We start from the raw sequence: 13,426 nt of genomic DNA on the forward strand, positions 1-13,426 counted from the left end.
CTGTTGCCCTCCCTGGGACCCTGGTATCTTGAATTCCCTGGGCCACCCTAAGAAACCTTCTCCCTGCCCAAGACATCCAGGAGCCCTGATCCACTCCACTGCCCAGTCTGCAGGGACCCGGAAACCCAAGCAGTCCTGATGCCCTCTGCCCCCTGCCCACCCAGGACATTCAGACAGCTAGTCTCCTCCTGCTCTCCTCTTGCTTCTTGTGAGGAGCATCTGGTCACCTGGGTCCTTTAGCAGTGAGAACGAGATCCAGTCAGGCAATTCAGGAGCCACTTTTATTCATTCCAAGAGTCTGAGGAAACTGGGGGTTCCCCAGCTCCTAGTGAAGGGCTTGAGCAGGGAGGCGGAACCTCATGAATACCCCTGGGGGCACTGGGTTGCACTGGGAAGTGCCCATAGGTGCTTTTCAGGGATTCATTCCCAGTACTGGGGGGATACTAGGCATCCTGGGGGACCCTGGGTGGCAAAAAGAGGGTCCCTCTGCCCGATGGGAGTTCCCAAAGGTGCCACAGAGGTGTCTCAATACTGTTGGGGGTGGGCCTATTGGGACTCCCAGTGGAAGGTAGTCTAGAAATCCCGCAAGTACTGGGGAGGTAGAGGGGGCACCAGATGTTACAATGGGACCCTGCTCCTGAGGAAGAGGTCTGGGGGCCTTTTGCCTCATTGGGATGCCTATGGAAGCTACATGGGTACCACAGTATGGGTTAGGGAGCTTTTCAGGTCCCCCTAAATGTTGTGGGGGTCACTGGATGATCTCGATGCGTCCCCCAGGGGGGTCAGGGCCACGCAAGGCAGCGGGTACAGTGAGGACACAGGCCCGGAAGTCAGTATAGGCATGGGGCAAGGTGCCCCGGGTGATCCAGCGCCTGCTGCCTGGCTGGTAGGCATGAATCAAGTGGGTGTCTTGGTACGTCTCATGACTGTAGCCTCCCAGGATGATCAGTTCCCCTCCCAGAACAGCCGCGCTTCCCCCTACATGGGCATGGGGCAAGGGGCTGAGGAGAACCCACGAATCCAGGCTAGGGCTGTAGACCTCAAAGGCCAGCTGGTCACTGTAGCCTGTCTGCCCATCTCGCCGGCACAACCCCCCAGCCACATAGAGCTGCCCACCTGCCTCCTCCATGATGTGGCCAGCTCGCTCACCATTCATGGGGGCCAGGAGCGTGGCGGGTGCACCTGGGGCATAGCGCAGCAGGGATGCCTGGCATCGGCATGCCTCGTCACACCCACCCGACACATAGATGGCACCATCCAGGGCACAAGCTGCGTGTCCGCACAGAGCCACTGGCAATGGCTGGCACCTCCTGAGGAAAGAGAGAGAGAGAGAGAGATGGGAGTGGAGGGGGCAGGTTAAGCGGGACTACCCCATCATAACTGCCTGCCCAGGATATCCCCAGCAAACACTGCTAGCCATGGATCCATCAAATGATCAACGAGCAGTGTTAACCAACTGCTGATGGGCCCCCAGTGCGCAACACTGGAGAACACTGGATTCCCAATAGGCATCATTACCCAACTGCTGGTCAATCCGCAATAGACTCCCTTAAAGGGCAACACTGGTCAACATGTGATGGACTCTCTAGGAGCAACACTGGCCAGCACCCAGTGGGCATTGCTGGTAGACATTCAAGTGATTCCTCCCACTAGTAGATGGCCAAGAGATTTCCAGTGAATACCACTGGCCAAAAACTCATTCATGACCCAGTGGGCATCACTGGCCAGCACCCAGTGAACCTCAAAGGACACAGTCAGTCCAACACCCAATGGATCTCCCCCCAAAGCTGCTGTTAGGCAACCCATGGTCCATTCTCCTTTGGAGGAACAACATTGGCCAGTGACCCAAAGATCAGTGCACCACTGTCCAACTCGAGGGGCTGCTAGGGGAGAGGAAGGCAGGTGTCTGTGTGGAGAGGCCTCACCTCCAGGTGTCAGTGGCCAGGTCATAGCACTCCACAGCGTCCATGCAGTAGCGCTCGTCTGAGCTGCCCCCCAGGGCATAAATGAAACCCCCAAGTGCCACAGCTGCGAAGTAGCTCCGCCCACAGGCCATGCTGGTCAGGTGCTCCCAGGAGTCCTCCATGGGCTGATATCTGAGGTTGAGAGGCAAAGGGGAGGAGAGCTGTTACCCACAGCACCAGGAAGTGATGTTCAAATTGCTGAGGGCAACATCCCACCCACAAGCAGCCAATGCTATAATGTCCTGAGGCCACAGGACATCTCTAGGTGGGAACCTCCCTGCCCTACTCTTAATAAATCCCATACTGAATCACCCGGAGTAGGCAGGCTCCAGGAGGACAGGAACCTCCCAGTCTACAGCCATCCAGTCCCAGAATGCCTTGAGGCTACTTGATCAACTGCAGTCTCATGATGTCTTGGGGCCATGTGGAACCTCTAGGTCTCCCAACACCTGTTTTGATCCCACAAAGTCTTGGTGCTACATGGCACCTCTAGGTCCTCCATAGCCCTCACCTGTAGACACTAGCCAGGGTGTCACGGACCCCGTAGTAGTGCTTCCCACCCAGAATGTAGAGAACGTTGCCAATTACAGCGACAGCATGGCGGAAGCGTGGACCATCAGGAAAGTGTCCCAGAGCCCGCCACTCCACCTGCTTCACCAGCCCCACAGCACTGAGATAGCGGTGGGCAAACCAGAGATGCCTGCTGGGCTTCCGGGCAGCTGTGTCAGTTGTCAGTGTGTCTCCACCGCAGACCACCAGCACCTCTGGCCATGAGCGCACACGGCATGGCAGGCGGGCCATGGGGGCCAAACTTGAGACCACAAGCTGGTGGAGAAGCCCTGGGTTAGCTGCTCCTGCAGCCACTGATGGGACCTTCTTCAGCTCCTGGCCAGACATGAGGGCAAAGCGAACAGAGGACAGGACCTCCTCAGCTTGATTGTTTTGACCACCTCCATTGGCCACGAGCCACCGGGATGCTGCTTCCAAGGCTTCTAGCTCGTGGAGGACATTGAGGGAGTCAGAGCGGAGGAGGCGGATGAGAATGTGTGCAGGAAGGTCCAGGAAGGCTGGCGTGGCCGCCACACTGGGGAAAGTAGCCAAGATGAAGTCCTCAGCTACACGGCGTACATGGGCCAGCCCATAGTCCATGGCAAAGGCCAGCACATCCAGGCCAGTCTCTGGGGTCAGGCAACGGGTGAAAACATCTAGGCAGAGTGTGAGGAGCCCCCAGGCCTGGTAGCGCAGGGAGGTCTCGGCCGCCTCCAGGACTGCAGGCCATGGCCCTGCCACAGCCCCTGTGTAGGCGAAAGATTGGAGGAGGTGCAGCTCGGCTGGGGACAGCCTTGTGGCCAGTGGGGTTGCGGGATTGTGGGCCGCCTCCCGCATGGGACAGGTGAAGAGGGCCCGGAAGAAGTCACAGGAGCAGCTCAGGGCCAGGCGCTGAACTAAGCGGAAGGGAGGAAACAGTGTGGAGGCAGCAGGAGATCCAGGTATCCTGGCACTGCCCTTTGCACCTCACAGCCACCCAACCCGGGAACCCTCTCCACCCTCAAGGCCCCCCCCCAAGGGGACCGATCATCTGGGTACCTCCAGCTCCACATCCAGGACTTCACCTGCAACCAAGCACTGGGGACTCCCAGCATTTACCACCATCCCCAACCCCCAGCCCCCCCCCACCAAGGGACCTAGGTGTCCAGGCATACTCTGTCACCCCATTCCCTTCAGCCCCCTCCCGGAGGACCCAGGTACCTAGCTCACCTGGAATGATCTCATCTCCTGCCTGGAATTGGAGGTCGCAGCCCAAGCCACTGGCATGGAGTTGCCTCATGGACCTTAACGTCTCCCACTGCTCCTCCAGGGGCTCGGGAGCTGTCTGGGGGTTACCCTCCAGCTGTGGGGCACAGGCAGCCATCACCCGGGGGGCCCCCAGGGCTTGGGCAGCCTCTTCCACCTCCTTTTCTTTGCCTTTGGGCAGGGCTCCCCCATAGGCAAAGGCAAGCACAGCCCGCCAGCCCCAAGGTGTGGCCCCTGCTGGCAGGGGGATGTGGGGCAGGGAGCCATGGGGCAGCTCTCTGGTCCTGCTCTCCAGGAAATGGAGGAAGAAGGAGCTGACGGAGGCCAGGACCACAGCATGGGCCACATCACCCTCTGGGCCCACAGCCACATCCACCAGCTGTCCGGCGGCGCGGAGGTGGTCAGCCACGGCCAGGAAGCGTCCGGCGTGGGCCCGATCCCACAGGTGCCATTGATTTCGGGCTGGACCCTCTGCAACCCACATCTTGCCTGTGGGAACACATTGGGGGTGAGGGGGGTCAGGGTGTCATTCCTATAGCCAAAGCCCTTGTCCTGTAGCAGAAGTTATGGCTGGAGACACTGGGTCCTGCTGCTGGCGCTGTCCCAAAGCAAAAACCACTGGATCCATCACCAAAGTCTCCACCACGTAGCCGAGGCCGCTAGGCCCTGCCACTGCCCTATACCTACTGCCCTGTCAAAGCCTCTGCCCCATAACTGAACCCTCTGCTCCATAACCAAGATATTACACCACAGCTGAAGCCACCGATCCATAGCCAAAGCCTCGGCAGTACCTGAAGCTGCTGCCCCAACCAAAAGCCAGTGCCCAAAGCTGAGTTCGGTGTCCTCCATCAAAGCCTCTGCCCCATAGCCGAAGCCACAAAGCGCTGCCCCCAGCCACCGCTCCACAGTCAAAGCCGCAGGCAAAGCCTCTGCCCCATGGCTGAGCCCACCGGATGCTCCCAGAGCCCACACACTGCTCCGCAGGGAAGCCGCCCGCTCCACTCGCCCTGCTTCAACCCCACCGCCACCCTCCCGTGGGCCAGGCGTGCCACGCGGTGGGTGCTCCGCGGGTGCACGTGCCGTCAATGGGGGAGCTGGGTTGTGTGCTGGTTCTTCTCTGCTGCGTTGACTGCTGCGTGCCTGGGGGTGTTGTGGCGCCTGTAGTTCGTGTTTCTTGTGCTGAGCCTGTGCGTTTGCCGAGTGTGCAGTCTTGTCTTGTGCCGGCTGCTGTTGGGCTGCGCGTTGGGCTGGCGACTGCATCGCACCGACTGTTGTGTTGTGCTGCCTGTGTTTTGCTGTGTGCGCTGTACATTGCGTTGTCCCCCCTGTTGTGTGATAGGCAGATTGTGCGTGTGTGTGTGTGCACATGCATGTTACACCTTGTGCGTGCAGTCAGGGTGAGAGCTGTGCTCTCGTGGTGGTGTGGCAAGATTGTATGTGTGTTGGTGGTCATGTTGCCTACTGTACGCTGGACTGTCAGAATTGTGCTGTTGTGTCTTGCATTGCCTGTTGAATCGTTTTGTGAAGTCTTTGGTGTTGCAGCGTGGTGTGTTGCACGTTGTAGTGCACGTTGTGTTATGTTACGCTGACCGTTGTCTCGCATCTTGTGTGTTGAGTTGTGCGCTCTCTGGCGTGTCGTGCTGGGTTGCTTGGTGCGCGTCATCTCTTGAACCCCGCATACTATGATGTGTCACACCGCACGTTGTGCTTGTGGTGGTGCGTGTCCGGTTGTGAGCCCTCTTGCATTGTTTATTGTGTTGCTTTGTGTGTGGCATGCTGTGTTATGCTGTGTTGAGCTGCACGTTGTGTTGTCTTCTCCATGTATATTTTGTGGTGTTGCACAGTATCAAGCAGCATGTCCTCTCGTGTAATTTTCTTTATTGCATTTCATGTTGCATTTTCACATCTCTTACGTTGTGTCCTGTGTTGCTTGTTGCCGGTTGTGTTCTATTGTGTGCTGCACTTTTGCGTTACTTGCCGCGTTGTGCTGTGCCACGCTGTGTGTCACTCCGAGTGCTGCCGTGTGTATTGCTGGTTGTGTCACCTGCTGCACTGCTGTGTGTGCCGTGCCGCGTGGCATGTCGCGTTGCGTTGTGCGTTGTGTGCCATGTCGTGTGCCGCGCGGTGTGTCATGTATTCTGTCCCCCTTACCGCCTGTCCCAGCTCCTGGAAGCTCCCATGACCCCCAAGGAATGTGTCTGGGTAATTATAGCCTCACTTGGACACGTGACCCTGACGCCTGGGTGCTGAGACAGGCCCAGGATGGAGGGAGGGCCCAGGGCTTGGGTTACCTCATGATGGGAGTGGGTTGGACACCTGGGTTCCCTGAGGACAGGCGAATTGCAAGGAGAGGGAGCAAAGGGAGCTGCTCGAGTTTTCCCTCCTCTGAGGCAGCAAGAAAGCGCAGGCAGGGACCAGAGGGCCGTACACCCTGGGCTGTCCTGAGCACAGTGGCCTGGGCAGGTCCTGTAGGGGGTCTCCAGCCCATCATCCCACCCTAGACCTGACTCACAGCCACACGAGAGCCCACAGTGAACAAGGCCACCTGATAAAACCTTTGGGATGAAGAGCAGCAAGACACCAGCACCACCACATCCATGCTCTCCTGCTCCCTCTCACAGCCTGTCGTACTCCCGAGCCCCAGGGCCCAGCCCTACCAACCCCAGCCCCAAAGAACCTGAGGCCCCTTAGCCTTCATGCTGAGGAATGTGTGGAAACACCAGGCTCTTGGCCCACTCTGATCCCTGTGCACAACTCAGAGGGGGTTGAGCACCCCAGGTTGGGACTGACCACTCCCAACCCTGGCCTCGGTGTTTTGGAGCCTAGTGATGCCCCCAGGGATATCCCCCAAGAACAAGTGCACTGGGGAGCAGCACAGCGTGCCATGACCATGACAGTGTCCCCTGTGTGATGCTATGTCTCCTCCTCTGCCGTCCTACCTGGGTCCCCTGGTAGCTCTGGGAGGGAGTGGGATGTGCAGGCTGTCCTGTCAACCAGACAAAGCTTTAAGTAACCTGCTCCAACTTTGAGCAGGCAGACCTGGCCTGTGCAATCTATGTCTCCTTCCCCTCATTTCTAGTCCCAGGGGAAGCAGAGATCTCATCCACAATGTAGGTTCAAACACATCTTCAAAAGTTTTGATTCCAAACTCTAATTGATGCCATCCCAACCTCTGTCAAAAATTCCCACAGGACCCAGAACTATGTTATCTTTTTTTTTTTTTTTTAAAAAAAAAAGAAGACAGACCGAAAACACTTATTCTGCCTCTAAAGCTCACTTGCACAATATGGAGACACAAAGGCAAAATGACTTATGCTGGAACAAAAGCTCTCAGCAGGAGCATCATAGCTAAGCGTCATCTTCCAATCGCTAAACCTTTTTTTGCATCTCAGCCCCAGCACAAAAGCACTCTAAGAACAGCTAGAAGATGTCAAAATTTAGTGACAACTGTTGATTTGATCATATCTTTATTACAATATCTTATTACACAGAACATTTAATAGGTAACTTGGAGGGAAGAAACGCTACCTTTACAGCTTGGGAGGTCCTGTCAGCCTCCAGCCCTCCTTTTTACCTATCTTCATTAAAGCAGCTGTAATTCCAAAACCTAAACATGCAGTGGTTCCGGTCATGTAACTGTGGGCTGGAAAAAAACAAAATCTATTATGGCAATAATACAATGCAGTAGATCTTGACAGACTCTGGAATTTCATCACTTGACCATGAGTAATGTTGTCTGCTGACAGAAATTTCTTTAAATTACATTTACTCATGGTTCAGTCTACAGTTTGAAGTGTGAAAGTTCTATAATCCATCACCCCATCTCCTTACATATGGAATCTTAAATTGCTTATTTCAGTGACTAAAACAACAGTCATCACTTCAGACTCCCATCAGCTCAGCAACTAGGAAAAGGATAAATTCTATTTTGCTGGAATTTAAAACTTAAAAATCTCTTTAACCTTTAACACCTGAGCCTGAAAAAGCCCAAAGAGAAGAGCTGTCTAAATACTACAGGATCTAATCTAGCTTGACAATGTGTCATATAAGCAATGTACAGAGCAGAAGGATATAGCTTATCCCTCAGAGTGCATGAAGAATTCACAAGGCATATGTTAGACTATCTTTTCCTTGCAAAATAAATCACATATGTTGCCTAGAAAACAAGAATTCCCACTACTGTTTTACCCCTCACATTCTACAATTTCAAATTAAAAATGGTAATTATAACTGGCAGCTCTGGGTTAGCTCTCTTTTCACTCTGTACACCATCCTAATGTTATCTTTGGTCTCCTTCTCTAGCTGCACTAATCTTAGCAGACCTGTATTAGTACAGTAGAGCACCTATGGAATTAGCATGAAAAAGAATTCAAATAATGTGATGGATTTTTACTGGACAGGCCTGACATCAAGACTGCTTTACAATTTTCCCTAATATAAAAGTTTTTAAACTCAGAAATAGCTCATTTCATTGTCTATTACAGTCACTTTTATATGGCTGCATGTATATATGCATATATAGAGAGAGAAAGAGAGAAAGAAATAAAAAAGCACTGTGGCACATAAAGTTTTGAGTACATTAAAATAATATTCAGTGAATATAGCCTCGAGTATCCAAACAGGTGATGAGCTAGAACTCCTGCACATGAAGATTTAACCATCAGGTAACTTTGCAGCATTTATTTAAAAGTGTTAAGAACAGTTCAAAACCACAAACGTTTTCACTCCTATATTTATTGAAATTTACCTCTTGCACCTAAGATAGCTCCTGTTGCACAGCCTCCTATGAAATAATTCAAAGGATCCTCTGGTTCCTCTCGGATCTGAGCGCTGAGGCAGGTAGTCACGCCAAACACTGCCCCTAGGGTAGCTGTAAGCAAAACGCAAAATTATTATATACAAACAACCTGTTTTTAAGAGGCACGGTGCTGTTCAAGAGTTCCTCTCGGAGGACGCAGACAGGAAACTGAAGCATTTGGATCCGCTTTCAATCACTTAAAGGCTCCGTGTCCGCCCGCCACGGCCGCCCCACGCGGGCGGCCCCGGCCCCGCTTACCCATCGTAACGCTGTCCGTGGCCGCCATCTGCGCGGCAGCAAGGGCCGAGCTGGGCTGGAACAGGATAATGCGATAGGCCGAGCCGACCAGGCCTGCAACGCAGAGCAGAGATCTCGTGAGCAGCGCGGTAACGTACCTCGGGAAACCTTCGCTTTCTACGGGGGAAATTGTTACGGGGGAGGAAAAAAAAAAAAAAAAAGGAAAATCACAAACTCTAAACCATGAGATTATCAGTTATCTCCAGCGCAGTGTTTCAGGCGGCGGCACCGGCCGCGGCGCCGCTTCCCTCACAGGCCGCGCCGCAGCCGCCGCGCTGAGGGGGAGCCGAGGGCGGCGGGCGCGAGGCGGGCGGGGGCGCGGGGCCGAGCCGCGAGCGGGCGCCGCCGCCGCCAGCGCGGCGCCCTCGGGGCCTCACCCAGCGCGGCGCCGAGGCGGGTGGTGAGCCAGGTGCGGCGCGGGCACTGCTCGCCCTCGGGCTCGTCCCAGTAGCTCTCCATGGCGCTGGACGGGCGCGCGGCGCGCGCTCTCGCGAGAGCGCCCTGGCGCCGCCCCCGGCGCCATGTTGGCGCTGCGGCGCGCTGAGGGCGGTGCTGCCGCGCCGCCCCCGGCGCCATGTTGGCGCCGCGCCGCCCCCGGCGCCATGTTGGCGCTGCGGCGCCCTGAGGGCGGCACCGCCTCGCCCGCGGGGACGGCGGCCGCCGCCGACCTTCGGATGAAGCGGCGCCGCTTTGGGGTGAACTTGGTGCTCGCTGGCAGCGGAGCGCCCTCAGCGGCGTGCCGACTGCTAGCTGCCCGTCAGCGCTTGGCCCCACCTCGAAGAGAGTTGCGGTTTCCTTAGGAAAGCGAGTTTGGGGCTTGAATTAATTAATTTCTAAATTGATCTCTAAGCAAAACAGAATCCCGAAGACCTGAGTGATGGTCATTGCACGTACAGTTTCACGGAGCTGTTACCTCTCACAAATCTCTCCCCCTCTGTGGAATGCTTGTTCTTAATTCTGCAGTCAGAAATGAACTGTGAGAATAGGTAGTGCGCTTTAAATACGGAGGAAAATTCATTTTGAGCAATTGTTTTGAACAAATCCAACCTATTTATACAAATAGGTTTCCTGTATTTTTCTAATTCCAAAACTCTCTTCTGGCAAAACAGGTTATTAGCTAGGTGGTAACTCAGGTAATGTATGTTTTGGCTCTGTTGTCCTTGTTGCTTCTAAGTTAGTTAAGAATTGCTAACTATTAATCATACGCGTGTGGCTTATGTGAAATGACCTCAGTACAAACTCAGGGAAAACAGCTCAAAATAGCTGACTGCGAGCATAAAAGATTTTTGTTTTACAGGTCTAAGAAAATGATGTGCAATTTCTTGTTAGTGTACATTTTATGTAGGGTGATGTTCATTTTTATACTGAAGGAAAGTAAATGCAATAAAGATACACCATATTTTCTAGCTGAATGTTTTTAAAAATTATTTATCTCCTTGCACAGCACTGAAGATTTTTATTGTATGTAGCATTCAGATGAAAAAAATTTTCCTCTTTCCCCCACTGTTGTTGCTGGAACTAGAATGACCATTTTAATCTGTGTGTACCTTCTTAAAATCCTGAATCAAGGTATTGATTTAGACATTACTCTTTTCTCCACGGTGGGGATGCATCACAAAGTAATTAATGTGTGTGTAATGGCAAGACCCAAACCAATATAAATTAAGCAGGAACAGTACGCCACTCTTTCATCTGCCCTGTACTTCACATTTTTTCTGGACTGGAACAATACAGGATATGGTCAATCTGTTGCAAAAATTCATGCAGTGTTTTATTACACAGTACTCTTAAAGGAAATGTGTCTTTTAATTACTGGTGTTTGGGATGCGTGTCCTGTACCACTGAACTGACAAAAGTCTTAGTATGCTGAGGAATAGCTGTTTTTTGTTTGCAGCAGTGGAAGTGTGCAATGGGGAAAAACCATCAATTTATTCCACTCAAAGCTGGCAAGGGTAGTTATAACTAAACAGAACTTTGATTATTGCTTGCGAATTTTCATAGGCTCTATATTTTAATTCTCTAGCTGTCTCTGTACATTATTATACTGGTATCTTTAATTAATTTTTCCTCATAAAGAGATTTTGGCACACTTAAGCCACAGTACTTATGGTTATTCTCAATTTGACAATAAAGATATTCAGCAACTTACTGTGATGGTGCTCAGTGAGTTTCCCTTCAAACTAAGCTCTTCCAAGTGTTTTCCCCAATATTTAAATCCATAACTGGATTAAAGGGTGAATTAAGCTTCATCTGACCTGCTTTTTTTTCCCTCCTTTTATACAAAAAGTTTACTCAATACTTCTGTGTTTCCCAATTATACTAGTCACCCACACTACACCTTTCCTATGACAGGAGTTCAAAGAAGTTAAGGATAGCAATTAGTCCCCCTTAGAAAGTTATCCCTAGAAGTAGCGGTTTGTTACGAGTGCTTGTAACTACAACTACTTGTGGCACAATAGTGCTGGATGTCAGAAGGCTACACCGGTGTCTGGCAGTGGTCTAGGCTTCCATCACGTTTAAGCTTTCCCATCCCCTCTTCAGCAGGGAGGGGGAACGTGGCATACCCAGGTGCTGGAATGCTTTAAGTATCTGTGCTCAGCACCTGGTTTTAGCATACCTTAAGGATTAGCTGGAGTTGCTGGGGTGGGATGCAAGTTAGACACGGCAGGGGAAGACAAGTCCTCTTCATTCTGGAATTATCTCAACATCTTTCAGTTACAGAAGCAGTTGGTCTTTTGTGTATTAATCACAGAGGGAGTCTCAGTCTGAAACACAGTAATCGTATACTTACAGTTTATTAGAGGAAGTTTACACAAAGATATAGGTCATATTTTTTCCCTCTGGCTGCCTAAGTCCTTTTAAAGCACATCTAAAGAAGGGCAGCAGCAGCATTATGAACAGCAGGACTAGAAAACCCACGATGACATTAGCACCATATGCCATTAAGAGCTTGCCAAAATATAAAAGCAATCAATTCTTGCATAGGGTAAGACTCTGCTGTCATGTGTAGCACTGTTTAAGCAGCTGCATTCAAGGTATTCTGTCCTTCTGCACATGTCCTACACACAGTTGATTCACACTGCACCTTCTACAGAGCATGGGGTGGGACAGACTTTTCCTGACTTCTCCCTTGTTCCTGCACATGTAGCTATCGTAAGTCACCCAGTTGTGTGCAGCTCTCAATTTGCTTTACCTATAGACTGCACCGTTAACCCTCTGCAATCGTAAAATATTGAGTTAGATGTTTTAAGAGCAACTTTACTAATTTAGATTGACTTAATGTTGCTATATTTGGAACTTACCTATTTATAGCAAGCATCTGTAACAGTTCCCCGGTGAGCACTGTATAGGAACAGACAGTCTTGCACTGCAGCCTGAGGGCACTGAGTGAAAACTAAACCATTGCAGCTGTGCACCCCTCAGGTACAGTCCAGACCATCGGTACAGAACAGAGTACAGAGATACACTTTTGGGTTATAGTTCTTTAATTTTTAAACTGGGGAGGGGGGAAGAGGGTGGTGGAGGAATGAATCACTTGTCACTGTATTACAAGCTGCGAGTTGTCTTCCCTCTTCCTCTATTTTTCAGAGAAATAAAGACACAAACACCCCCCCCCCAACTACACACAATTAAGTTACATTCAAAACATATCCCCCATCCTCCCCTGTATTTTTCAGGGCTCTTTGTATGGGCTTACTCAAACTTCCTATGTGTATCCGTTGCCTAAGCTTGCCACCTGGATGCTTCAAAACAAGCATTTCATCTTCTCCGCAAGATGTTGCGCTACACAAATACTGAAGAAGCAGCCTGAATAACAACAGCAATAACAAGCTATAGCAATGACTGAGCTGCCTAGCCTTCTTTCTGGAAATTGTTTAATCCCCAAAGTAAAAAGCATTGGGCCGGAAGTCCCACCAGCTCTTCTGTGCAAATGCTGGAAAATTTGAGCTGTGGGAAGAAATACCACAGTTATAAAACTCATTTTGCACTTTTCTTGCTTCTTTAGAGCAAGGTTTACTTAGATGTCAGAGGTCCACCTGGCTGATCAAATCCAACGGTAACAATTAATAAGCTACTTTTCAGTAACCGGTATAAAAAGCGAGGTCCGTGGACACATGCGTTCAATTGGTCTAGTCTGACAATTTGTGTGGGCTGCTTGGGATAACCAGTTAGCAGCAGCAGGAGGAGTCCCCAAGCTGGCAGTTTTACTGATACCTCCTCATGTCTTAAAACCCAGAGAAGGACATCAAATGATGTTATTGCTTCATTTTCCTAGGTTTTATGTTTAATGGCTGTTAAACTCATTAGAAGCTGAAGCTAAGCTGTCAAACTCCATCAATAGCAGCTCATTTAAAATGTATCCCACATTCAAGTCACAGATACCCTTAGAAAAGGGCATCCCCCAACAGCAGAACTATCAGTTTTCCTGACGAAAAATTCACTTTTAATATCTTTAAACCCCTTGAAAGAAGGCAGTCAAAAGGGCGCTTTGAATACTATCTTTAAATGCAAGACTTCTAGTTACAAAAATTGTCTTTGAGTCTTTGTTTGTAAACTATACCTATATCAAAGT

General features: G+C 51.2%; 2 protein-coding genes across 2 annotated transcripts; both read right to left on the bottom strand.

The window, feature by feature from the left end:
• Positions 1-267: 267 nt before the first annotated feature.
• On the bottom strand, positions 268-5,955 carry KLHL33 (kelch like family member 33). Its single transcript, XM_062596278.1, is given in 6 exon segments — positions 268-780; positions 782-1,310; positions 1,926-2,096; positions 2,476-3,409; positions 3,723-4,247; positions 5,910-5,955. Coding segments are annotated over 5 exon segments (2,202 nt in total). The 5' UTR covers positions 4,243-4,247; positions 5,910-5,955; the 3' UTR covers positions 268-732.
• Positions 5,956-7,208: 1,253 nt separating this feature from the next.
• On the bottom strand, positions 7,209-9,346 carry NDUFA11 (NADH:ubiquinone oxidoreductase subunit A11). Its single transcript, XM_062596230.1, has 4 exons — positions 9,231-9,346; positions 8,815-8,907; positions 8,506-8,628; positions 7,209-7,401 (listed from the first exon to the last, which is right to left on the bottom strand). The coding sequence occupies exons 1-4, from the start codon at positions 9,310-9,312 to the stop codon at positions 7,289-7,291; spliced, it is 411 nt and encodes a 136-aa protein (XP_062452214.1). The 5' UTR covers positions 9,313-9,346; the 3' UTR covers positions 7,209-7,288.
• Positions 9,347-13,426: the final 4,080 nt, after the last annotated feature.

This window comes from Rhea pennata, chromosome 27 (assembly GCF_028389875.1).
Source record: "Rhea pennata isolate bPtePen1 chromosome 27, bPtePen1.pri, whole genome shotgun sequence".
NCBI classification, from domain to species: Eukaryota; Metazoa; Chordata; class Aves; order Rheiformes; family Rheidae; genus Rhea; species Rhea pennata.

Excerpts from the sequence above, each read along its gene's own strand:
- NDUFA11 (XM_062596230.1), bottom strand. The coding sequence starts at position 9,312 with ATGGAGAGCTACTGGGACGAGCCCGAGGGCGAGCAGTGCCCGCGCCGC. Across the intron at positions 8,908-9,230 it reads CCGCCTCGGCGCCGCGCTGG|GCCTGGTCGGCTCGGCCTAT; the intron begins GTGAGGCCCCGA and ends TCTGCGTTGCAG. Across the intron at positions 7,402-8,505 it reads AGCTATCTTAGGTGCAAGAG|CCCACAGTTACATGACCGGA; the intron begins GTAAATTTCAAT and ends GTTTTTTTCCAG.